The 23,745-nt window shown below is 43.5% G+C and overlaps 1 protein-coding gene across 2 annotated transcripts; it reads left to right on the top strand.

Annotated features, from left to right (window-relative positions):
• Window positions 1-5,436: 5,436 nt before the first annotated feature.
• HIGD1C (HIG1 hypoxia inducible domain family member 1C) lies at window positions 5,437-23,541 on the top strand. 2 transcript variants are annotated; one of them, XM_055294886.2, is made up of 5 exons: window positions 5,437-5,721; window positions 6,211-6,265; window positions 7,000-7,102; window positions 13,872-14,006; window positions 23,289-23,541. In XM_055294886.2, the coding sequence occupies exons 3-5, from the start codon at window positions 7,008-7,010 to the stop codon at window positions 23,308-23,310; spliced, it is 252 nt and encodes an 83-aa protein (XP_055150861.2). In that variant the 5' UTR covers window positions 5,437-5,721; window positions 6,211-6,265; window positions 7,000-7,007; the 3' UTR covers window positions 23,311-23,541. The 2 variants fall into 2 exon arrangements, with proteins under 2 accessions (XP_055150861.2, XP_055150860.2); XM_055294885.2 differs by lacking the exons at window positions 5,437-5,721; window positions 6,211-6,265 and having other exon boundaries at window positions 6,983-7,096; window positions 13,867-14,006; window positions 23,289-23,353.
• The last annotated feature ends 204 nt before the right edge of the window (window positions 23,542-23,745 follow it).

The raw sequence follows: 23,745 nt of genomic DNA, 5'->3' as shown, positions 1-23,745 counted from the left end.
TCCTATGGCTTCTGGACACCATTCTCTCATGGGTCTCTCAACCCTCTACATCTGCTCCACTTCTGCTTCACCAGTATTCCTTTCCTAGTCCTTGTTATTCCTGCAGACTTCTTTTTGTGGGAGTTCACTGGATCTGTGACATGTCCACCCTTTCCTACCCTGTGGAGCAGACTGACTACACAGAAAAATGTGGGACACCTGTCACTTGTATTAGTTTCCTACTGCTGCTCTAATGCATTACCATAACCTAAGTGGCTTAAAACAACACAAACTTTTCATATGACAGCTCTGGAAGACAGAAGTCCGAAACGGGTCTCACTAGGCTACAATCAAGGTGTCAGCAGGTCTGTGTTTCTTCTGCAGGCTCTGGGGGAGAATCGATTTCCTTTTCCAGTTTGTAGAGGCCACCTTCACTCCTTGGCACATGGTTCCTTCCTCCATTTTTAAAGTAAGCAGCATAACATCTTCAAATCTCTCAACCTGACTTGATTCTCCTACCTTCCACCTTCTTGTAAAATCCGTTGTAATTACATTGGCCCCACCCAGATAGTCCATGACAATCTCTCAACTCAAGGTCAGTTGATTATTAGCAACCTTAATTCCATCCGCAACCTTAATTTCCCTTTGCCATGTAATGTAACACATTCCCAGGTTCCGGAAATTAGGATGTGGACATTTCTGGGAGTGGTGAAGAAGCGATATTATTCTGCCTGCCACCACTGCTAAACCAGCAAATATATAAGAGATAATGGGACCTTCAGTGAGGCATCAAATTGGTCTAAAATAGACAAGATGAGCTTAGCATGGTGGCGGGTGCCTGTAATCTCAGCTACTTGGGAGGCTGAGGCAGGAGAATCACGTGAGCCTGAGAGGCGGAGGTTGCAGTGAGCCAAGACCACGTCACCGCACTCCAGCCTGGGCAACACAGTGAGACTCTGTCTCAAATAAATATGAAAGACAAGATGAGAACGGTGTGAAATGGCAGAATAGTTGCAGGAAGAACTGAATGAAGACTACAAGGGAACAAAATACTGCCCTTACACTCTAGGTTTCAAAAAGAAAATTAGGCTGCATTTTATAGAATAGCTCACATTTGTCTCTGACACATCTCCCCATGCTAAAATTATAATTTCTATTTCTGGAACCTTCCCTACATGATCACTTGACTCAGAATCCTTTGATGACTCTAAGCATATCTTCTAATCCTCCCCCAATCTCTTCACAACTTTAAAATTATGAAACCTAACAAATAAGTTATTGAATATGCAAAATGACTACTATACATATGAAAATATGTTCAATTTCACTCATAATACAAGAAATGCTCATCAAAACTGCTGTAACGTACCATTTCTCACACATCAGATTGGTGACAACTTCTAAAGCCTGACAACACATTCCGTTGGGCAGGCTGTGGAGAAAGAGACACTTCTGTAGATTGCTGGTGGGAATGCCAATACAATAAAACCTTGTAGCAAAATCTGGCAATATCTAACGAAACTAAACTTTATTTTCCTTTTACCCAGCAATTCCCCTTCTGGGAATTTACCCTGAAAATATACCTTCAATAATATGAAAACATGGCTGGGCGCAGTGACTCATGCCTGTAATCCCAGCACTTTGGGAGGCCGAGGAGGGTCGATCACGAGATCAAGAGATTGAGACCATCCTGACCAACATGGTGAAACCCTGTCTCTACTAAAAATACAAAAATTAGCTGGGCATGGTGGCACATGCCTGTAGTTCCAACTACTTGGGAGGCTGAGGCAGGAGAATCGCTTGAACCCAGGAGGTAGAGGTTGCAGTGAGCCAAGATTGCACCACTGCACTCCAGCCTGGACGACAGAGCGAGAGGAGGAGGAGGAGTGGGAGGGGGAGGGGGAGGAGGAGGAGGAGGAGGAGGAGGAGGAGGGGGAGGAGGAGGGGCAGGAGGGGGACGGGGAGGAGGGGGACTGGGAGGGGGAGGGGGAGAAAACACACGCACAAGGTTATTGCTTGCAACATTGTTTGCTGTAATGTCTCCAGCCTACATGCTCACTCACATCTAGGAGAGCACTTAAACTATGCTATACCCACACAGTGGAGGACTATGCAGCTATAAAACAGAATGAAGAAAAGATCCCTAGAATGTGAAGTCCTGAACTCTCTGCTTGTAGATTTCGGATGCTTTCTTCAGGATCCTTTCCATTTGACACTTCTCTTGCATCTTTCTGAGGCCATCTGGGCTGGGGTCCGCTTGTCCAGGCTGTGTCGCTTCTCCCCCCTTCTTTTTGCTCATTGCCATGGCTTTCAGGAAGTTTGCCTTGTCTTTGTCCTTCTTTTTCTTCTTCTGCCTGATCACACTGAGCTCTGTGATGCCTTTCAGCTAAAGGGGCCCCTTCTGGACCTGCTTATAGGCTGTCATGGCACCTGCCCGCAGTTTGGTGGGTAGACTGCCCTGGTTATTTTAATGATCAAATTGTCCCAGATTTCGCTATTGGAAGCCCCTTTAAGCTGGCTCCTGTTGTCTATTGACATGTCCCATTATTCTTTTAATGCTTTTTTTTTTTTTTTTTTGAGATGGAGTCTCACCCTGTTGCCCAGGCTGGAATGCAGTGGAGTGACCTCGGCTCACTGCAACGTTCGTCTCCCAGGTTCAAGCTATTCTGCTGCCTCAGCCTCCTGAGTAGCTGGGATTATAGGCATGTGCCACCTCACCTGGCTAATTTTTGTATTTTTAGTAGAGACAGGGTTTCACCATGTTGATCAGGCTGGTCTCGAACTCCTGGCCTCAAGTGATTGGCCTGCCTCGGCCTCCCAAAGTGCTGGGATTAAGGCGTGGGCAGTGAGACAACACAGCCTAGGTAGCAGAACCACCACCCAAGGCAGGAATGGAACATACACCTTGTCCCTTTCTGAGCCCATTCCTCCAAAACTCCACTTCCAGACACTTCTAATGTGTATTGTCAGGGCAGGTATTGCTAATCAATCACGGTTTTCTTTGTGATGGAACCCAGACACATTAGCCTCATAACCCTCATCTCTGGGCTCCAAGCAGCCACTTGTATTTACTCAGAGTTAGCCCATCACCTGGAGCCTATTTGGCATTCCAGCCTTAAGGACACCTCATGGGTGACAGGACCAAGGCACAGCCCCAGTGTAAACAGACATGGGTGCAGTCAAATGGGAGGGTCCACGTACCAGTGCTGATGGGCCAGGGGTCTTCCAGGGCCTACTTGACCTAGATGAGGATCAAACTACATGTGCTACTGGGAGAAACGGTCTCTGCTGATATAGATATTGAATAAATAACAAAGGCAGAAGAGAAAAATCAAGTATGGACTATGTAAACTACAGAATAAAGCAAAAACCAGTTATTTTAAAATAAAATAAAATATAAATAAATATTCATAGCGATGGATTATAAGCCACTGAATAAAATAGGAATGCAAGAGTCCAAACTGATAAATGATTAAATAGAGAAGAAAGAAAAGCTAATTCTCATTAGAATGCCTACTGACAAATGGTTTTTTGTTTGTTTGTTTTTGAGATGGAGTTTCCCTCTGTCACCCAGACTGAGTGCAGTGGCACAATCTTGGCTCATTGCAACCTCCACCTCCTGAGTTCAAGCCATTCTCCTGCCTCAGCCTCCCTGAGTAGCTGGGATTACAGGCACGCACCACCACGCCCAGCTAATTTTTTTTTTTTTTTTTTTTTTTTTTTTTTTTTTTTTTTTTGAGATGGAGTCTCATTCTGTCACCCAGGCTGGAGTGCAGTGGCGCCATCTCAGCTCACTGCAACCTCTGCCTCCCGGATTCATGCCATTCTCCTGCCTCAGCCTCCCGAGTAGCTGGGACTACAGGCACCTGCCACCACACCCAGCTACTTTTTTTTGTATTTTTAGTAGAGACGAGATTTCACCATGTTAGCCAGGCTGGTCTTGAACTCTTGATTTCAAGTGATCCACCTGCCTTGGCTTCCCAAAGTGTTGGGATTACAGGCATGAGGCACCGCGCCTGGCCATAAGTTTTTTTTTAAGGTGATGTATTTAGAAAAACCACCATTTAGCAAACTAAAATTAATGGATTCAAGCAAGGATCATCAACGGACACTGAAATTAATGGGTAAAAGTCTGACAAATAACAGGATATTTGTATAATATTAAAGTACCTATTCAGAAACTACTTATTAATTAAATGGGAGAAAAAAAAGTAACCACAGTGGAGAACCAGGCAGACACCACGTTAATCCACGTGATCAAAGCAGTGGTGTGCTAGAGCCCACTCCTACCAACCCAGGAAAGGGACATTTCCTAACCTTGTGTTCTGTGATGACAGACTCTATTTAGAAATTGGGCATGGTGGGAATATTTACAACACAGAATGGGGCAATGGCAAATGCCACAGAACAGGGCAATATCTCCCCCTCCAGAGCCAGTTGAGTTCTTAAACATTTGTCAGCACCACACTGGACCAAAGTTAACTACCACCAGGCAATTCAACTTTCTGTGTCTCCTGATACTTACACTAAGAAGAGCACAACATCATTTTTGTCATATTCTGCCCAAAATGTATGACCTCAATCTAGTGAGAAAACATGTGGTGTGGGGAGAGGGGAACACAGGACTAGATTGAGAGACATCCTACAAAATAACTGGCAAAACATCAAGGTCGGCTGGGCGCGGTGGCTCACACCTGTAATCTCAGCATTTTGGGAGGCCAAGGTGGGTGGATCACCTGAGATCAGGAGTTTGAGACCAGCCTGACCAACATGGTGAAACCACATCTCTACTAAAAATACAAAAAAATTAGCCGAGCGTGGTGTGGCGTTTCTATAGTCCTAGCTACTCAGGAGGCTGAGGCAGGAGAATTGCTTGAACCAAGGAGATGGAGGTTGCAGTGAGCCAAGATTGCGCCATTACACTCCAGCCAGGGTGACAAGAGCAAAACTTCATCTCAAAAAAAAAAAAAAAAGAAAAAAAGTCAAGGTCAAGAAAGACAAAGATGATTAGGAAGGTTTCAGACTAAAGGAGACTAAAGAAACAGGACAACTAAATGCAATATATGATCCTAATTGGATGCTAGACCAGAAATTTTTTTTTTTTCTTTTTTTTGCTATTAAGGACATTATTGGGACAACTGGTCAATATGAATAAAATCTTCAGATTGAAAAACAGAATTATATCAATGTTAATTTCTGATTTTGAACACTGTACTATGGTTATATAAGAATGCCCCAAATGCATACAAAAGTATATGGAAGAAAACGCATAAGTCTGCTACTGTCAGGTGGTTCGCCAAAAATATTTTTTAAAGAAAGAAACATGTTAATAAAGGAAAATGCGGGTACCAGACACACAGTTGTTTGTACTATTCTGGGGACTTTTCTGTAAGTCTGAAATTATTTAAACATTAAGTTACAAAGGAAAAACCATGAACGCTACCTGATCCTGTGCGCTCATCTCTAGGTCCACATGGCTGCAGTCGGTGGGACGCCGTGAGCAAGGCCTTCTCCGAGGTCTCAAGGGGCCCCAAGGCTACGACGTCAGAACAGAAGCGAAGGCCACGTCCACCACCGACCCACCTCCAGAGCCACAGCCTCCCGGGCCTCCACAGCCCCACCCAGGTCTCACACGCAGGCGCGGGGACTAGCCACAGGTGCAGCAACGTCAGGGCTTTCCCCTGGGCGTATGTGCAGCTCGAGGCTTTGCAGGAAGCGCACCTGCGATGGCCCCACCGCCAAGTGAGCCCGGTGGGCTCTCATCGCCTCAGCCGGAGATTCCAGCTGCAGGGCGCGCACCTCCTCTGGCTAGGGCGCGTTTCCGAAGGATGGCAAGAATCCTGGCCTCTGATGGCTATCTTCTCCCCTTCCCCTCCAAGCCCAGTGTTGTGACCCTGTGCCCTCTTTCCCCTCAATTTTGGGCCCAGGAGTCAGGTACTAAGACTCAACAGTCACAGAGGAAAGTCGAGCTCCCTTGTGAAGGCAGACTTAAGCAAATGCATCTTCTTCCAAAGCCTTCATGTTTTCTTAATGTTGGCTTCGAAAGCCTAGTTTGTGGCCCAGGCTGCTACTGGTGAGTTTCTAGCAGGGTGCTGGAAATCTTGGCCAATACCAGCCAACCACTCCCCCAGCCCCCTGGGGTGTGTTTCTGGGCTTTCTCATTATCAATTAGTTGGAAATTGCATCTCATTGTGTCCTGGCCTTACAACGAACACCTGTTCTGATCTACAGCCTCTTGCTGAAGGAACACCAGGAAACAGACAGCAGGTGGTGGGGTGCGCCACAGGTACTGTGCTTCTTACGCTTACGTTTTCTGATGAAGTCTCATTCATAGGATGAAGCCGCTGTATTTGAATTCTGGGGTGAACACAGTAAGTTGCACAGGGGACAGACTCAGGTGCTGCTAAATCTGTTGTGATTATAGGTGCTTTTGCAATTTTCTTCATTCATCCTATGTAGACAAGCCAGGCTAGGCAAGGAATCCATTGTCTAGCATAGCAACTGGCACACAGTAGGTGCTTGGTAAATATCTGAATGACTTTATAATGCCCTGCACATTCTGCAGAGTTGGAGTGATCATTCTCCTGATACCTGTAAATCTGGAAGTATTTTTGCCTATGTTGGCACTGCCATACTTCTTTAAAATGATACTTTAAAAAGAAAATGTGTTCTTCAAATACAGTGCTTGTGGAAGAAGTCCTGAGGTTCCCAGTGATCTCAATGCTGAGCAGTGGAAAGGAAACTGAATAACAGCATTATGATCTGTGTTTTTACTCTGTATTCATGAAATCTGGTTATCATTTCATCTCTCCATGTATTTTTTTCTTATCCCCTTCCCCTGCAAAATGAAAAAATTCTGTAGTGAAAAGTGTGAAGGAAAGACAATTGTTTCAGTGGAGCAGATAGGCTTATCAAACAAATGAAAACAAAAAAACACATAATCAGGAGTATGATGGGAGAGGAAAAACAAATTATTTTTAATGATTCACGGCAACCACATTTATATCCTATTGTTACTAGAGAAAAAAATGTCTTCAGATAACCAGTGGTCAGCAGATGAGGACGAAGGCCAATTATCCCGATTAATCAGGAAATCTAGAGACTCCCCCTTTGTCCCCTATAGGTAAGTACAAGCCTTGACTGGATGCAGAAAACTGTAATAACACAGTGATGCCTTACCCAGTGCCTTTGAGGATTGAAATGTTTCTTATAATTGAATCTTTTCAGATAATTGAAGCTAACCTCCTCTGAGCATGTGTTGAACTTTCAGAATAGTTCCTAGTACATGATAAGCCCCCAGTAAATGTTAGCTGTTATTTGAGGCATCAAATTTTATTCTATTTTATCCATTTTGTTAGAAGTCTACCTAAAATTATTAGTTTCTAGCCAGTCAAATGGAATAGATTGAATGCATATTAACATTTCAGCCATAACTCAGGACCATCAACAGCAGCATCAGTTTATTATATTTAAAGCCTATTAGGGACTATTGAGATGCATATGTCTCTTTGTCTTGTAAGTAATCTAAACTTTAAGTTCTTATGTCTTCCATTTATAGATTTTTTTTTTCTTTCTTACTATTGGGCACATTAAAACCTTCTGCTTCTAGGCCAGGCACAGTGGCTCATGCCTGTAATCCCAGCACTTTGGGAGGCCGAGGTGGGAGGATTGCTTGAGCTCAGGAGGTGCAGGTTGCAGTGAGCCAAGATCACACCACTGCACTTCAGCCTGGGTGACATACTGAGACCCTGTCTCAAAAACAAACAAACAAACAAACAAAAAACCACAAACTTCCACATCTAATGTTTTTAATGTTCTGTGGCACCAGAAGCTAGATACCCAAGCTTGAAAGAACTGTGAGTCAATTCAGAGGGAAGCTCTGAGTAAAAGCCTGGACCTATCTGAACACTTGTGAGCATGAACTTTGGAGTGGTCATTTTGGCTGCTCAGCGGCCCTCTGTGCTGGCTTCCTGGTGTGCTCCAAATGTTGAGTTTGACCGCAAAATAAATTCTGGACTAAAGAAGTGATACTATAATTAGGCTGGGCACAGTGGCTCACACCTGTAATCCCAGCACTTTGAGAGGCTGAGGCAGGTGGATCACTTGAGGTCAGGAATTCAAGACCAGTCTGGCCAACATGGTGAAACCCCATCTCTACTAAAAATACAAAAAATTGGCTGGGCACTGTGGCAGGCACCTGTAATCCCAGCTACTCAGGAGGCTGAGGCACCAGAATCACTTGAACCCAGGAGGCAGAGGTTGGGGGCAGAGCAAGACTCCATCTCAAAAAATAAAAAAGAGAGATACTATAATTAGATCACCTAATAATCTGGACCCTTAGCCTCTTTATCTTTTCCCCACACATATTTACTATGTTTATATTTTCAACAAGTATTATGTGTATGTGGACTTAAAAAAAAACCACAAAACCTAAGCACCAATATTATGTTTTAAAGTCTGAGCTTTCTGTTTCTTCTCCATGGATGTATACTGAAGCCATGCCTGTTTCCTCGTGTTCATTTTGTCTGGAAACTATTAAAATAATTTACTTAAATCAGACTGACGTAAGTTCGCAAAAATATTAACTCCATAAAAACTTCTAAATAGGTATGTCAGATGTTCCCATTAAGTGTTACTGTGACTCTAGCAACTTCCTGTCATTATTCACATATCAAGAAAGAATCAAATTTTACTTTACAGTAATATTCTGTTGAGAGGTTTTAAGACTTGTAATAGCACCCATAAGAAATGGAAGCAAATAATTTAATAGTGATTTATCTTCCTTGGCATTTTTAACTAAAAAAAATGCAAAAACTCAATGCTACTTGAACAGATCACTATAATGAACAGAGATTAATTAATAAACAGAGACAAAGAGACATATGCACCACTGTGCCTGTTGTACATTAAATTATTTTTCCAGAGACATTCAGGGTGATTAAAGTGGAAAGATAAAAGTGTTTCCAGCTAAATTCAATTATAAACAAACTAGAGACACTATATGGAAAGCAGTAAAGGTTATGACTTTAATCTCTAAAAGAAACAAAACCAATTTAGGTAAGAACAGAACTTTCATTTGATTAAGGGAAGAGAGACAAGTTTTTGCTAAAAAATAAATAATGATAAAATTTGGTAGGCTGGGCACAGTGGCTCACGCCTGTAATCCCAACACTTTGGCAGGCCAAGGTGGGTGGATCACTTGAAATCAGGAGTTTGAGACCAGCCTGGCTGATGTGGTGAAACCCTGTCTCTATTAAAAATACAAAAATTAGCTGGGCATGGTGGCAGGCACCTGTAGTCCCAGCTCCTTGGGAGGCTGAGGCAGGAGAATCACTTGAACTCAGGAAGTGGAGGTTGCAGTAAGCCAAGATTGCGCCACTGCACTCCAGCCTGGGCAACAGAGCAAGACTCCATCTTAGAAAAAGAAAAATTGGATATATATGATTGAATAATTTGTTTAGCTATTGTCATTTTAACAATATCCACTATGTATTTTCCTGCTACAAGATGGAGGGTCCTATGCAGGTAATTTACAGAACTTTTTTATTGGTTATCTTAAGCAACTTCCATCATTATAAATACATTTACACTGTTCAAAATCATCTTACAATCACTGTTAAGGTCTCTGCATGCATTATATCTATTTAAAATATGTGTTGACGATTATTCAGCTTTGCTTGTTTCATTTAACAGCTCATATGTGCATTTCTGTGTATTAATACTCCCTATTCTTATTTATTTTTATGGCAATGGCAGTTTTTCTTCTGTTTGGGTTATTTAGGTTTTCCTCAAACACAGTGTAGCCCTGAACATCTTTGTGTCATTTTCTTGATTTTTCTTTTGGTTATTTCCTTGGAGTAGAATTTCCAGAGTAGGAAGCATGCTCAGTTTAATATCATTTGTCATATATTTCCAGAGTTCTTTCTAGAAGGACTTGGCCAAACTTACAGGGCTTTCAGGGTTTTACCTGTTTTCTCATGTGTCTACCATCATCATTTTGTTTTTTTTTTTTTTTTTTGCTGTTTTTATATCTGTAGCACATTAGTCATTTTTATTTATTGTGGATCAGCCTATAAAATATACATGTAAATGTAATGATTTACTGATTCTTATTTCCATTTATTAAACGGATCATGAAAGAATAAATATATCCTTACCCACCCATAGACACACATATGCCAACATAGTTATTCCAAACATGCTATCCACATAAAAATTATTTGCTTTTTTTTTTTTTCTTTTTTAAAGACAGAGTTTCCCTCTGTCGCCCAGGCTGGAGTGCAATGGCACAATCCTGACTCACTACAACCTCCACCTTCTGGGCTCAAGTGATTCTCGTGCTTCAGCTTCCTGAGTAGGCATGCGCCACCACGCCTGGCTAATTTTTGTATTTTTAGTAGAGACAGGGTTTTACCATGTTGACCGGGCTGGTCTCAAACTCTTGACCTCAAGTGATCCATCAGTCTCAGCCTCCCAAAGTGCTGGGATTACAGGAATAAGCCACCATACCCAGCCTGCATTTCTTCTTTTAATGGACCCTTACATTTAGATTAAAATGTGCATTTCTATATGCTAACAAGAAGCATCTGGGAACTGAAACTAAAAACATAATACCGACCAGGCGTGGTGGCTCACGCCTATAATCCCAGCACTTTGGGAGGCCGAGGTGGGCAGACCACCTGAGGTCAGGAGTTCGAGACCAGCCTGGCAACATGGCAAAACCCTGTTTCTACTAAAAATACAAAAATTAGCCAGGCGTGGTGGCACGCACCTGTAATCCCAGTTACTCAAGAGGCTGAGACGGGAGAATCGCTTGAACCCTGGAGGTGGGGGTTGCAGTGAGCCGAGATCACGCCACTGCACTCCAGCCTGGGCAACAGAGTGAGACCCTGTCTGAAGAAAAAAAAAAAAAATGGAGAGACTACTGTATTCATGAATTGGAGGTGTGTGTGTGTGTGTGTGTGTGTGTAGTAGAGGCAGGGTTTTACCATTTTGGCCAGGCTGGTCCCGAACTTCTGACCTCAAGTGATATGCCTGCCTTGGCCTCCCAAAGTGCTGGCATTACAGGCATGAGCTACCATGCCTGATCCTGTGTTCCTGAATTGGAAGGCACTGTATATTGGTAAAGATGTCAATTCTCCCCAAGTTTATCTACAGGCTTAATGTAATTCCTGTCAAAACCCCAGCAAGGTTTTTGGTAGACATAGACAAACTTATTCTAAATCTTATATGGAAAGGCACAAGTCCTAGAAAAGCTAAAATAACCTTTTTTTTTTTTTTGAGATGGAGTCTTGCTCTGTCGCCCAGGCTGGAGTGCAGTGGCGCTATCTCAGCTCACTGCCAGCTCCGCCTCCCGGGTTCACGCCATTCTCCTGTCTCAGCCTCCCGAGTAGCTGGGACTATAGGCGCCCGCCACCACGCCCGGCTAATTTTTTGTATTTTTAGTAGAGATGGGGTTTCTCCGTGTTAGCCAGGATAGTCCATCTCCTGACCTCGTGATCCACCCGCCTCGGCCTCCCAAAGTGCTGGGATTACAGGCGTGAGCCACCGTCACTCTGGCTGATATTAAGGCTTACTATATTGCTACAGTAACCCACACGGTGTGGTACTGATGGAAGGTCAAATGCATAGATTAATGGGAAAGAATAGAGAACCCAAAAAATAGGCCAGGCACAGTGGCTTACGCCTGTAATCCCAGCACTTCAGGAGGCTGTGGCGGGCAGATCACTTGGGGCCAGGAGTTCAAGGCCAGCCCGGCCAACATAGCGAGACATCATCTCTACTAAAAATACAAAAGTTGGCCAGGTGTGGTGGTGCATGCCTGTAATCCCAGCTACTAGGGAGGCTGAGGCACGAGAATCACTTGAACCCGGGAGGCAGAGGTTGCAGTGAGCTGAGATCGTACCACTGCACTCCAGCCTGGGTGACTGAGCAAGACTCTGTCTCAAAAGAAAAACAAAAAAAAGACGCACACTTTTACTGTGCAAATGTTTTCTTACTGTGCATTTTGTCCTTGTCATATTCTATTACGTCTACCATATCCTCTTTTTTATTTTTTTCTTGAGATGGAGTTTTGCTCTTGCTGTGCAGGCGAGAGTGCAATGGTGCAATCTCAGCTCACCGCAACCTCTGTCTCCCGGGTTCAAGCGATTCTCCTGCCTCAGCCTCCTGAGTGGCTGGGATTACAGGCATGTACCACCACGCCCGGCTAATTTTGTGTTTTTAGTACAGACGGGGATTTCTCCATGTTGGTCAGTCTGGTCTCAAACTCCTGACCTCAGGTGATCCACCTGCCTTGGTTTCCCAAAGTGCTGGGATAATAGGCGTGAGCCACTGCGCCCGGCCCCGTATCCTCTTATAGATGTTATAAATACACTATTCTATTTTCTTCAGTTTTTATTGTTGTATTTTTGTTTTGTTTTGCATTTACTCTTACTTATCCAAAAATTTTTTCAGGGTCTAGTGTGAAATACAAATCCAAGTTAGTTCTTCTCTATACCAATAAGTTATACTTATGGCATTTATTAAATTATTCCAGTATCTGGGTTTATTTTTGTTGTTGTTGGTTTTGTTTGTTTTTTGTTTTTTAAAACAAAGTCTTGCTCTGTCACCCAAGCTGGAGTGCAGTAGCGTGATCTCAGCTAACTGCAACCTCCACCTCCTGGGTTCAAGTGATTCTCCTGCCTCAGCCTCCCGAGTAGCTGGGATTACAGGCATGCACCACCATGCCCGGCTAATTTTTTTGTATTTTTAGTAGAGATGGGGTTTCACCATGTTGGCCAGGCTGGTCTTGAACTCCTGACCTCAAGTGATCCACCCACCTCAACCTCCCAAAGTGCTTGGATTACAGGCATGAGCCACCGCACCTGGCCCAGTATCTGTTATCTGGCTATTTTTGTTTTGTCATGGATTAAGTTCTCAGTATTTTAAATCTTTTTCTAGAATCTTTCCTATTTAGTTGATGAGTTCTTTGTTTCAGAGCCAGTTACATAGAATCTTGGTTGTCACAGCAGTCTATTCACCCCTCAACATTTGTAGGAAATACAGAAATATTTGTATGGGCTTCTGAACTTTTCTAGAATCACAGTTCTTGCCAGAGTTATGCTTCTCGTGCATATATTCATACATTTTCATCTCTCATTAAAGTTTATTGTTTCACTTTATATAGAAGGACAAATTTTTTCTCACTCTACTGGGTTTACTCCTTACTTGGTAACAGGAAGTGAAGAGTGAAGCCAAACACTCAAAAGCTGTGGGCACTGAGATGCTGGGTTAGTTCACTTAACTGGCTAAGTGACTTGCCACAGATAACAACCTTGTAGCACGCACAGTTTGAAATCATTCCTCAGGAAATTACGAATGACTAGACAAGTTACTACATTATATGGTTCTAATTTTTCTGGGAAGAGTCAAAACTGCAAATACTGGACTCAAGAATATTAAGGGCTCATTTTAAAGTCTGGTAGATCAAATCCAGCTTGGTTCTTTGAAAAATGTTCTTTGCTGGAGTCTTGCCTGCTTATCTTTCAGGTTCTTATCCTGTAGACACTCTTTCATTTAACTCTCTAAGCACTTGAAAATTCTTGCCTGCTGTGTATTTAACCCATATATGTTTTTTTTCTAGAGACAGGGTCTCACTCTGTCACCCAGGCTGGAGTGCAGTGGTGCAATCATAGCTCACTGAAGCCTTGAACTCCTAGGGTCAAGGGATCCTCCTGCCTCAGCCTCCTGAGTAGCTGGGACTACAGACGTATATCACCATGCGTGGCTAATTTTTTATTTTTTGTAGAGATGGGGTCTTGCTATGTTGCCCAGGCTGTTTTCAAACTCCTGGTCTCACACGATGCTCCTGCCTCAGCCTTCCAAATAACCCATACTTTTAAAATTCACAGGTATAGCAGGCTTTGTGACTGTGGTGTCCTATGGTCTTTACAAGTTAAAGTACAGAAGAGATCAGAAAATGTCAATTCATCTTATTCACATGAGAGTTGCTGCCCAAGGATTTGTTGTCGGAGCTCTGACTCTAGGTAACCTGCTTAATTTGTATCTTATGTTCAGCTGTCTTTGAGAGTACACTTATTTATTTTATTCATTCATAGTAGATAAATATTGGGTCACAATGATGTAATGAGAGAGGGGTAGGAAAGACTGATCTTCCCTTAGTTGAGGTTGTGGCCCAGTTGTGCACTTAATTTTTTATTATTGCAGCTGACAAAAACTGACAAAACCTATGGTAGAAAACTAGGGCAATGGGTTGTTCTTCTCTTTAGTGAAGGGAGTGGTGACTAGTTCCTATCCTATAACTCAAGAGCAGCAGTTATGGATAGATCACGGCCTAAATTGTGGCTGTGATCCCCATCTCATGGCTAAGAGCAGCGATCGTATTTCCCAGCCTATCTGAACAGCAAATGTAGTTATTAGTTTAGGAAGAAGACATTTTTAGAGTCCACAAATCTCAACTGCCTTCTTCTTTCCTTCCAAGTTTCAGCAATAGGCAAATCTTTTTTTATTAGTCCATAAATTAAGCAAGACCTACCAGTCAAATCCAAAGAAAAGGTATAAAATTGTCTTCATTAATTCAGGTTATACCCACAGCTAAATCAGATAGTTCTAACAAGAAGTCCATTTTAGGACCTAAATTAATCTAAATTTGTTTGGTCTACATTAATGAGAACAGGTCACAATATTCTTAGGTCTCCTTCATGATGTGCAGAGTGGAGTCATCCTGCGTAGATTGGAGATTATAGAATTACGGGCATGGAGCTTGCAAGGAAAGTTATGTGGTAATAATCTTATTACTGTGAGCTGTAATGTGCTCCAAATACAGGAAGCCTTACTACAGAGTTACAGTCCTCATTTTCATCATTCAGCAAACATTTATTGAATGCCTGCTATGTGCCAGACACTGTTTAGAAATATGACTCAGTCCCTACCCTTAAACTAGTCTCCTTAGGAAGACAGACCAAGAAAGAAAGAAGACAATATAAAGTTATAGATGCCATGATAGAAATAGCACAGGCTGACTGGGCGCAGTGGCTTACACCTGTGATCCCATCACTTTGGGAGGCTGAGGCGGGCAGATCACCTGAGGTAAGGAGTTCGATACCAGCCTGGCCAACATGGCAAAACCCCGTCTCTACTAAAAAAAATACACACACACACACACACACACACACACACACAAATAGCTGGGTGTGGTGGCACATGCCTGTAATCTCAGCTACCTGGGGGAGGCTGAGGCGGAGAATCGCTTGAATCTGGGAGGTGGAGGTTGCAGTGAGCCGAGCTAATGCCATTGCACTCCAGCCTGGGCAACAAGAGTGAAAGTCCATCTAAAAAAAAGCCAGGTGCAGTGGCTCATGCCTGTAATCCCAGCACTTTGGGAGGCCAAGGCAGGAGGATCACTTGAGGTCAGGAGTTCGAGACCAGCCTGGCCAACATGGTGAAACCCCGTCTCTACTAAAAATACAAAAATTAGCCAGGTGTGGTGGCATGTGCCTGTAGTCACAGCTACTTGGGAGGCTGAGGCAGGAGAATCACTTGAACCTGGGAGGCAGAGGTTGCAGTGAGTCGAAATCATGCCATTGCACGCCAGCCTGGGCGTCAGAGCAAGACTCCATCTCAAAAAAAGAACAAAAAAATTGTGTGCTATGGAAGCACAAACACAAGGGAGTGGTATTTAACTAGGGCTGGGAGGCCAGAGGAGGCTTCTTTAAGGATGTAAACCATGTACTGAACCAAGAATAAGGAGGAATTAACTAAGCAGAGAAGGACCTCAGGATTCTAGGCAGAGGAAAAAACAAAGGCACAGAAGCATGGCATGTAAGTGGAACTCTACATAGCTTGGTAGGCGAATCAGTGTTTGATGAGAAAAGCAAAACTACTAGTAGTTTGAGGGATTTATTACAGGTATTTGAACTTATATAATTATGAGGCTCTTGCTTATGAATCTGGAACTTGGGCCTGAAGTGAGCAGGGAAAGGAATTAGAAAAGAAAGGAAAGTAGGCCAGGCATGGTGGCTCACACCTGTAATCCCAGCACTTTGGGAGGCCAAGGCAGGGGTATCACTTGAGGTCAGGAGTTTGAGACCAGCCTGGCCAACATGGTGAAACCCCATCTCTACTTAAAATACAAAAATTAGCTGGGAGTAGTGGTGCATGCCTGTAATCCCAGCTACTCAGGAGACTGAAGCAGGAGAACTGCTTGAACCTGGGAAGCGGAGGCTGCAGTGAACCAAGACCACGCCACTGCACTCCAGCCTGGGTGAAAGGGCAAGACTCCATCTCAAAAAAAAAAAAAAAAGAAAAGAAAGTAGAAGCAAGGAAAATCCAGAACCTGCAAAGATGAGCTAGAACAATACACAGGACAGACTGGAACCCTTGTGGGTTTTCAGCAATCTCCAAGCCTCCACATTCACTGATAGAGATGAAATATAGAAAATGCCAATGCTTTTCATCCTGGAGCTAAACATGGAGCTGGCAAAGGGGTCAGAGAAGATGAAGGAGAAAATTCAGCAGGAGCCATAGTGGCTGTGCTCATGATTGCTGACCCCTGCCAATAAAGTGAGCCAGCAGAGAAGCAAAACTGTACTGCAACAGTGTCTTCCAGACATAAGAAGAATTCGAGTGCTGCATCATTTCCACCTTCTAAATCTCACGCAGGATGTCTCTTTTGCACCAACCCTGGTAATAAAAGGAAATGAATTCTGGAAAATGCAGTTACAGGCTGCTTCAATTGACATAATACAAGCCTACCACTATCCAGCCCTTGCCAACTTGACATCCATATATACCTCTTTTAATTAACCTTAACTTCCAAATAAAGACAGTGTCAAAATCAGCCACCCCTTGTATATCCAAAAGCATGCTAGTTCTCTCCCAAAAGAGAATACAGAATCCCTTCATACATCTTTGGATGATGATGATTCCTCTTTGAGCTGAATCACATTCCCCTTTGATATCCTGTGACTTAAATCCTGAGATATAAGGTTGAATCCTATTAACACTTCTTATGTTGGATGATAGGTAAATGGAAGTTGGGAATAGAAAAAAATTTGTCTAATCTATACACAAATGCATTCACATCAAAATAAGGAAGAAACACTCCTAAATATCACAGTCTGTTTCTGCAGTTGGTCAGATGGTCATAGCTAGTATTATATCTATAGTCATCCACTACACATTTCATATCACCTTTGCTTTCAGCAAGTACCTTGGCTACTCACGGTTATCTGACTGGTGGGGTGACCCAAACCTTCATTCCTTCATGCCTAACCTGGATTATTAGGCATCCTGCCTGTGTTGGATTTCGTTTTCCATTGTCTTTAATTACAGAACATGAGAGTACCAAAAAGTGCCCTAAAAGATATAATACATTCCAATTTACCCTTGATATTCAGATCAAATTAATAAAATGAACTAAAGTGATGTCCTGTATAATGAAGAGATGATCAGGGTTCCTGCAGACTAGATTATGACATAGGGCTGGAGAGTTCACACAGCCCTGAGATTAGGCAGTGAAAGCATACTGTGGGCCCTACCAGGTGAAAGCAAATGCTTCTGATTATCTTTAGCAAAAGATACACAGAAAAAAGCACTCAACCAGATTAACAGCTGCATACCAAAAAGCAAATGTTATGTCGATTTTCTCCAGCAACAAAACCACATCTGGATAGCAGAGTGACTACCTGATTAAGTTTATAGGAACAGAATCATTCTCCAAGATCCATCTGTCTTCTGCCAAATAGGTAAACTAAATGGGGATGTTTTAGGAATCACCACTCTGGTGTCTTTTTTCAAAATCTTTTTGTAGAGACAGGGTCTCACTACGTTGCCCAAGCTCAAACTCCTGACCTCAAGCAATCCTCCTGCCTTGGCCTCCCAAAGTGTTGGGATTACAGGCGTGACCCATTGCACCTAGCCACTCTGGCATCTTTGGAGTCCTTGATGATGGCACTAGTCTCTACAATCCCTCTAGGAATAGAGTAATGCTTTTGTTTTACGTTTGTGGGTTTTGTTTTTGTTTTTTGAGACAGGATCTTGCTCTGTCACCCAAGTTGGAGTGTAGTGGCATGATCATGGCTCACTACAGCCCCAAACTCCTGGGTTCAAGCAATCCACCCACCTCAGCCTCTTGAGTAGCTGGGACTACACATGTGCACCACCATGCCTGGCTAACTTTTAATTTTTTTTTGTAGAGATGAAGTCTTGCTACATTGCCCAGGCTGGTCTTCACCTCATGGGCTCAAGCAATCTTCCCACCTCAGCCTCCCAAAGTGCTGGGATTACAGATGTCAGCCACCGTGCCCAGACACTGGTTTACTATTTTTCCTTCCACTTGGTATTTCCTACTGTAATAGCCCTTACTTTGCAGGTCAGGGGACCCGTGTAAGAATTCTGACAGTTGATGAGTATGTCTATTTCAATTACACATTCCAGAACTGAGGAATAACAGAGAGTGGGTTCAGGGACCTACCAGGCTTGACTGTGAAACAGACCCACAGCAAAACTCCATTGACCACCTGACCTCCATAAACCCCTACTTTGACTGGCAGGCCACACTAGTTCTACCAAAGTAGGGATTAGTGTCAATTCAGAACCAGGATTCACAAATCCCCCATAAACGTGATTCTTTTCCCTTCCTTGGTGAACAGGTACCTTGGTAGAGCACAGGTCCCCTTTGGGGAAGGCTAGAAGGAAGACTTATAGTATATATATTTTTGTCTGTTGAACAGGGTCTTTCCTTAAGGGGATCTGGCTCCCTCTTCATTCAAGGGATTTCTGGGCCTGTGAAAATGACTCAATTCTAGGAATTGGTCAAGGAGCCCTGGCTCTTTATTGTGGTGATTCACGTTAGACTTTTGTTCACCAAACCTAGAGCTTTTCTGCTTCTGCCAATAAGTTTCAGTTCCAGGGATACCATAATCAGTCAGCCAATGCCAAAGATCTCTGTGGCTTACTTAGACTATTCTGATGACCACTTAGGCTTTGCTGCCCATCACATCATGCTTTCCTTGTCTTTGTCAATCAAATGCTACCACCTGACCCCCATAGCCTCAGGATCCCATCATCCCCATTGAATTTAGGGAGCCCAGCAGTTCGCACTGTCATTTCTGGCATACAGAGAACAGTCACCACAGGACTCTTGCCAGGGCTACCCTGACAAATGTCTTTCTCACAACCTTAGTTTAGGGAGTGGGTAAGTAGGATAAATTTGCTCTAACATACCAATCTCCCTAATCCTTTGGATACCTACCTCTGTGGCAGTTTCTGAACCTCAGCACTACTGACATTTTGGGCTGGATTATTCTTTGTTGTGGAGGATTGTCCCATGCATTGCAAGATGCTTAGCAGCATCCCTGGTCTCCACCCACGAGATGCCCATAGAATTTCCTCTCACCTCCACACCCTCAGTGTGACAACCAAAAACATCTTCAGACACTACCAGATTTCCCTGGGGAACAAAACTGCCCCTGGTTGAGAACCATTATTCTACCAAGGAAGTTCTGGCATTTCAAATTCATTTAGTGGAGATTACCTTTTGGTCCAAGTTTCAGTCATTCTCAGACAGGATGGAAGGACTGCTTCTATTGGCAAAGGAGTCTCACTAAAATGTAAGCGTTCAAAGACCCATTTCCTTTACATCTGCCACATCTTCCCAATTTTCAGTGTCCCACTCCTTCTAAAGCAATGGTTTAACTTTAACATAAGTGACTTTGTGAGGCTGGGGATTGAATTTGTATTGTGATGAGCCACTCACAGGATTCGGGAGGGCAAGGTGGGCGAATCACTTGAGGTCAGGAGTTTGAGACCAGCCTGGCCAACATGGTGAAACCCCATCTCTGCTAAAAATCCAAAAATTAGCCAGGCATGGTGGCACGTGCCTATAATCCCAGCTACTCGGGAGGCTGAGGCAGAATCACTTGAACCCAGGAGGCAGAGGTTGCAGTAAGCCAAGATCACACCACTGCACTTCAGCTTGGGTGACAGAGCGCGACTCAGTCTCAAAAAAAAAAAAAGAGAAATAGGGTCTTGCTCTGTCACCCAGGCTGGAGTGCAGTGGTGTGATCATGGCTCACTGCAGCCTCAAACTCCTGGGCTCAAGATATCCTCCTGCCTCTTCTGGGCTTAAGAGATCCTCCTGCCTGCCTCATTCCCACATAGCTGGGACTACAGGTAGCATCATCATGTCTGGCTAATTTTAAAATTTTTTTGTAGAGGTGGGATCTCCCTATGTTGCCCAGGCAAGTCTCAAATTCCTGGGCTCAAATGGTCCACTTACTTCAGCCTCTCAAAGTGCTGGGATTACGGGCATGAGCTACCGGGCCCAGCCTTTATTTTTTGTAGAAATGAGGGTCTCACTTCATTGCCCAAGCTGGTCTCGAACTCCTGACCTCAAGCGAACTCCCACCTCAGCTTCGCAAAGTGCTGGGATGACAGGCATAAGCCACCACACCTGGCCTAATGGGTGATAATTTAAGAAACTGTTTTGCTATTACATGCCATGGACTGTTAGCATCCTCTTTGTAACTGAAAACATGGCCATTAATGCCTTTAAATCTAAACAGATCAGAGAACCAATTCCGGATAACCCAGAACCACTTCAGAGAAACTATCATGCTGATTCTGTTCCTCTGGAAGCACTTCTAATTCCAAACTGTATCAGTCAAGATTCAGACAAGCAAAACTACCAGTAGTGATATATAAAAAGCAACTTAGGCCGGTTGTATTGGGAATCCGAGGCAGGAGAATCACCTGAGCCCAGGAGTTTGAGACCACTCTGGGTAACATGGCGAATACCCTGTCTCTACAAAAAGTTAAAAAGTTAGCCAGGCAAGCTGCATGCACCTGTGGTGCCAGCTACTCGGGAGGCTGAGATAAGAGGATGGCTTGAGCCCAGGAGATCGAGGCTGCAGTGAGCCTTGCTCAAGTCACTGCACTCCAGCCTTGGCCACAGAGCGAGGCATTGTCTCAAATAATAATAAGAAGAAGGAGTAGGAGGAGGAGGAGGAGGAAAAAGGGGAGGAGGAGGAGAAGAAGGGATTTATTACAGAGATATGACCTTAAAACATTTTTGGAGTTGGCTAAACAGTTTATGCGAAGCTGTTGCTTACGTTTCTAATACTGGGGACTGAAGTCAGTAAGGCAGCAGTTGGGAAGGAAAAATAAACTGGAATCTGCAAGGATGAGCTAGAACCCAAAAAGACAGATGAGAACTTGAGTCAGACTCACTGCCTCCCAACTTACCATAATCTCCACTCCAGTTCCACCGATTCTTTTTTTTGGGAGACAGGGTCTTGCTCTGTCATCCGGGCTGGAGTGCAGTGGCGTGATCATGGTTCACAGCAACCTCGAACTCCTGGGCTCAAGTGATCCTCCCACCTCAGCTTCCCTAGTAGCTGGGACTACAGGCATGTGCCACCATGCCCAGCTAATTTTTGTCTGTTTTGAGATGGAGTCTCACTCTGTTGCCCAGGCTGGAGTGCAATCTCAGCTCACTGCAACCTCCACCTCTCAGGTTCAAGCAATTCTCCTCACTTAGCCTCCCGAGTAGCTGGGATTACAGGCACCCGCCACCACACCTGGCTAATTTTTGTATTTTTAGTAGAGATGGGGTTTCGCCATGTTGGCCAGGCTGGTCTCAAACTCCTGACCTCAAGTGATCCACCCGCCTTGGCCTCCCAAAGTGCTGGGATTACAGGCATGAGCCACCACGCGTGGCCCTAATTTTTTTATTTTTCTGTAGAAATGGGTCTCACTATTTTGACTAGGCTGGTCTCTAACTCCTGGCCTCAAGTGATCCTCCTCCCTTGGCCTTCCAAAGTGGTGGGATTACAGGCATGAGCCCTCACCACACACCTGCATTTATATTATCTATAAATAAATGCACAGTTTAGCTGGGCACGGTGGCTCACGCCTATTATCCTAGCACTTTGGGAGGCCGAGGCGGGTGGATCACCTGAGGTCAGAAGTTCGAGACCAGCCTGGCCAACATGGTGAAACCCCATCTCTACTAAAAATACAAAATTAGCTGGGTGTGGTGGCACATGCCTATAGTCCCAGCTACTAGGGAGGCTGAGACAGGAGAATTTCTTGAATCTGGGAGGCGGAGGCTGCAGTGAGCCAAGATCGCCCCACTGCACTCCAGCCTGGGCAAGACAGAGAGACTCCTTCTCAAAAAAATGAAATAATAAATAAATCCACATTTTGAGAGGCATGCTCAACATATTTACTTAGGTAAATCTGGAAAGTTTGGAGACCACCTACCTGTGCCATGTAGAAATCTCGTACTTAAGGCCAGGCACAGTGGCTCATGCCTGTAATCCCAGCACTTTGGGAGGCCAAGGCAGGCAGACCACCTGAGGTCAGCAGTTCAAGACCAGCCTGGCCAACATGGCGAAACCCCATCTGTACTAAAAATACAAAAATTAGCTGGGCATGGTGGTGGGTGCCTGTAATCCCAGCTACTCGGGAGGCTGAGGCAGGAGAATCACTTGAACTTGGGAAGCAGAGGTTTCAGTGAGCTGAGATCACACCATTGTACCACTCCAGCCTGGGTGACAAGAGCGAGACTCCGTCTCAAAAAAAAAAAAAAATGTCATACGTACAATAATGAATATATGGGTTTCACACTCAGAAGAGGGATCTAATTTCAAGATCTGATGCCTTGATAACTGAGACAGGTATGGGCTGGTGGTGGTGGTATGTGAATTGTAGTTTAAATCTGTGACTCCCTAACTTGCTTTTGGATGTGAACATTTGCTGACATCCTTGGAACTCACTAAAGCAGCTCCTCTCTTCCTTACCCTATTCTTCCTGGCTACTTCCCCCTTTCTGCATTCCCCAGGACTCTGTGGAAGCCATACGTATCATCTGTCTAAACTCACAGGCAATTCACCCACCAGATCATAAATCGCTAGAAGCAGGAATTAGATCCACTCACCATTTGTTTTCCTCGGGATACTGAGTACAAGTAGAGACTGAATAAATGTTTGCTAATTGAGATGACTCTATTTTTATCTTAACATCTGGTCAAATTTGCCCACTTTCCTAACATTTCACCAGTATTTTGGTGGCACTATAACACCATAAATTTAAGTTGATATTGATTTGAAAGGGCTCCTAGAGTTTTGTTTTTTGTTTTTTTCTAGAGTCACTTGTATGATCCAAACCAAAAACTAATAAGAAGGAGGGCCTTTGTTTGTTTCTGTTTAAATTGTGGGCTAGTTTCATAAAAATACAACAAGTGGAAGAAATTCAGCGTTTGTTTCCCATGGATACTCAATTGATATACATCCTTCTTTTTGTAGATGTTCTCTATTCTATGTATAAGGATCACATTAGACCTCGATTCTTCAGTGAGTCCAAAAAATGAAGCTACACTCTGGAAGCAAGAAAGACAAGAAGCTTCTGAAAACTATTTATTATGAAGAGTAAATGTTCAATACATAGCAAATTTTACTACAGAAGTGTCACAGAATGCTCATAGCCTTTGTATTTCAAGTCTCAATGTTTTAAGGAGTTGATTTCCAGATCAACAATCATAAACAGTCAACTCAGAAATATCCCGTGTTGATGTCTTTCAGAACCTAGGGCATGATTTTCTGACTTAATTTTTTCAAATTTTATACTTAGTGGCAGAAAATAATCTGCCACTAATCTGTCAAACTAATGATAATCTGCCAAACCAATCTGAAAAATTAATAATTATATAATGGTTACTGAAGACTTCTCTTTTCTTTCTTTCTTTTTTTTTTTTTTTTTTTT

Source organism: Symphalangus syndactylus, chromosome 10 (genome assembly GCF_028878055.3).
Source record: "Symphalangus syndactylus isolate Jambi chromosome 10, NHGRI_mSymSyn1-v2.1_pri, whole genome shotgun sequence".
Classification (NCBI taxonomy): Eukaryota; Metazoa; Chordata; class Mammalia; order Primates; family Hylobatidae; genus Symphalangus; species Symphalangus syndactylus.
This window is presented reverse-complemented; position numbering and strand designations above follow the sequence as displayed.

What these genes read in the sequence shown, in the direction of transcription:
- HIGD1C (XM_055294885.2), top strand. Translation starts at nt 7,008, where the DNA reads ATGTCTTCAGATAACCAGTGGTCAGCAGATGAGGACGAAGGCCAATTA. An exon ending in AGAGACTCCCCCTTTGTCCC is followed by an intron (nt 7,097 to 13,866) that starts CTATAGGTAAGT and finishes ACTTTTAAAATT; the next exon opens with CACAGGTATAGCAGGCTTTG. An exon ending in TGTCGGAGCTCTGACTCTAG is followed by an intron (nt 14,007 to 23,288) that starts GTAACCTGCTTA and finishes TTCTTTTTGTAG; the next exon opens with ATGTTCTCTATTCTATGTAT.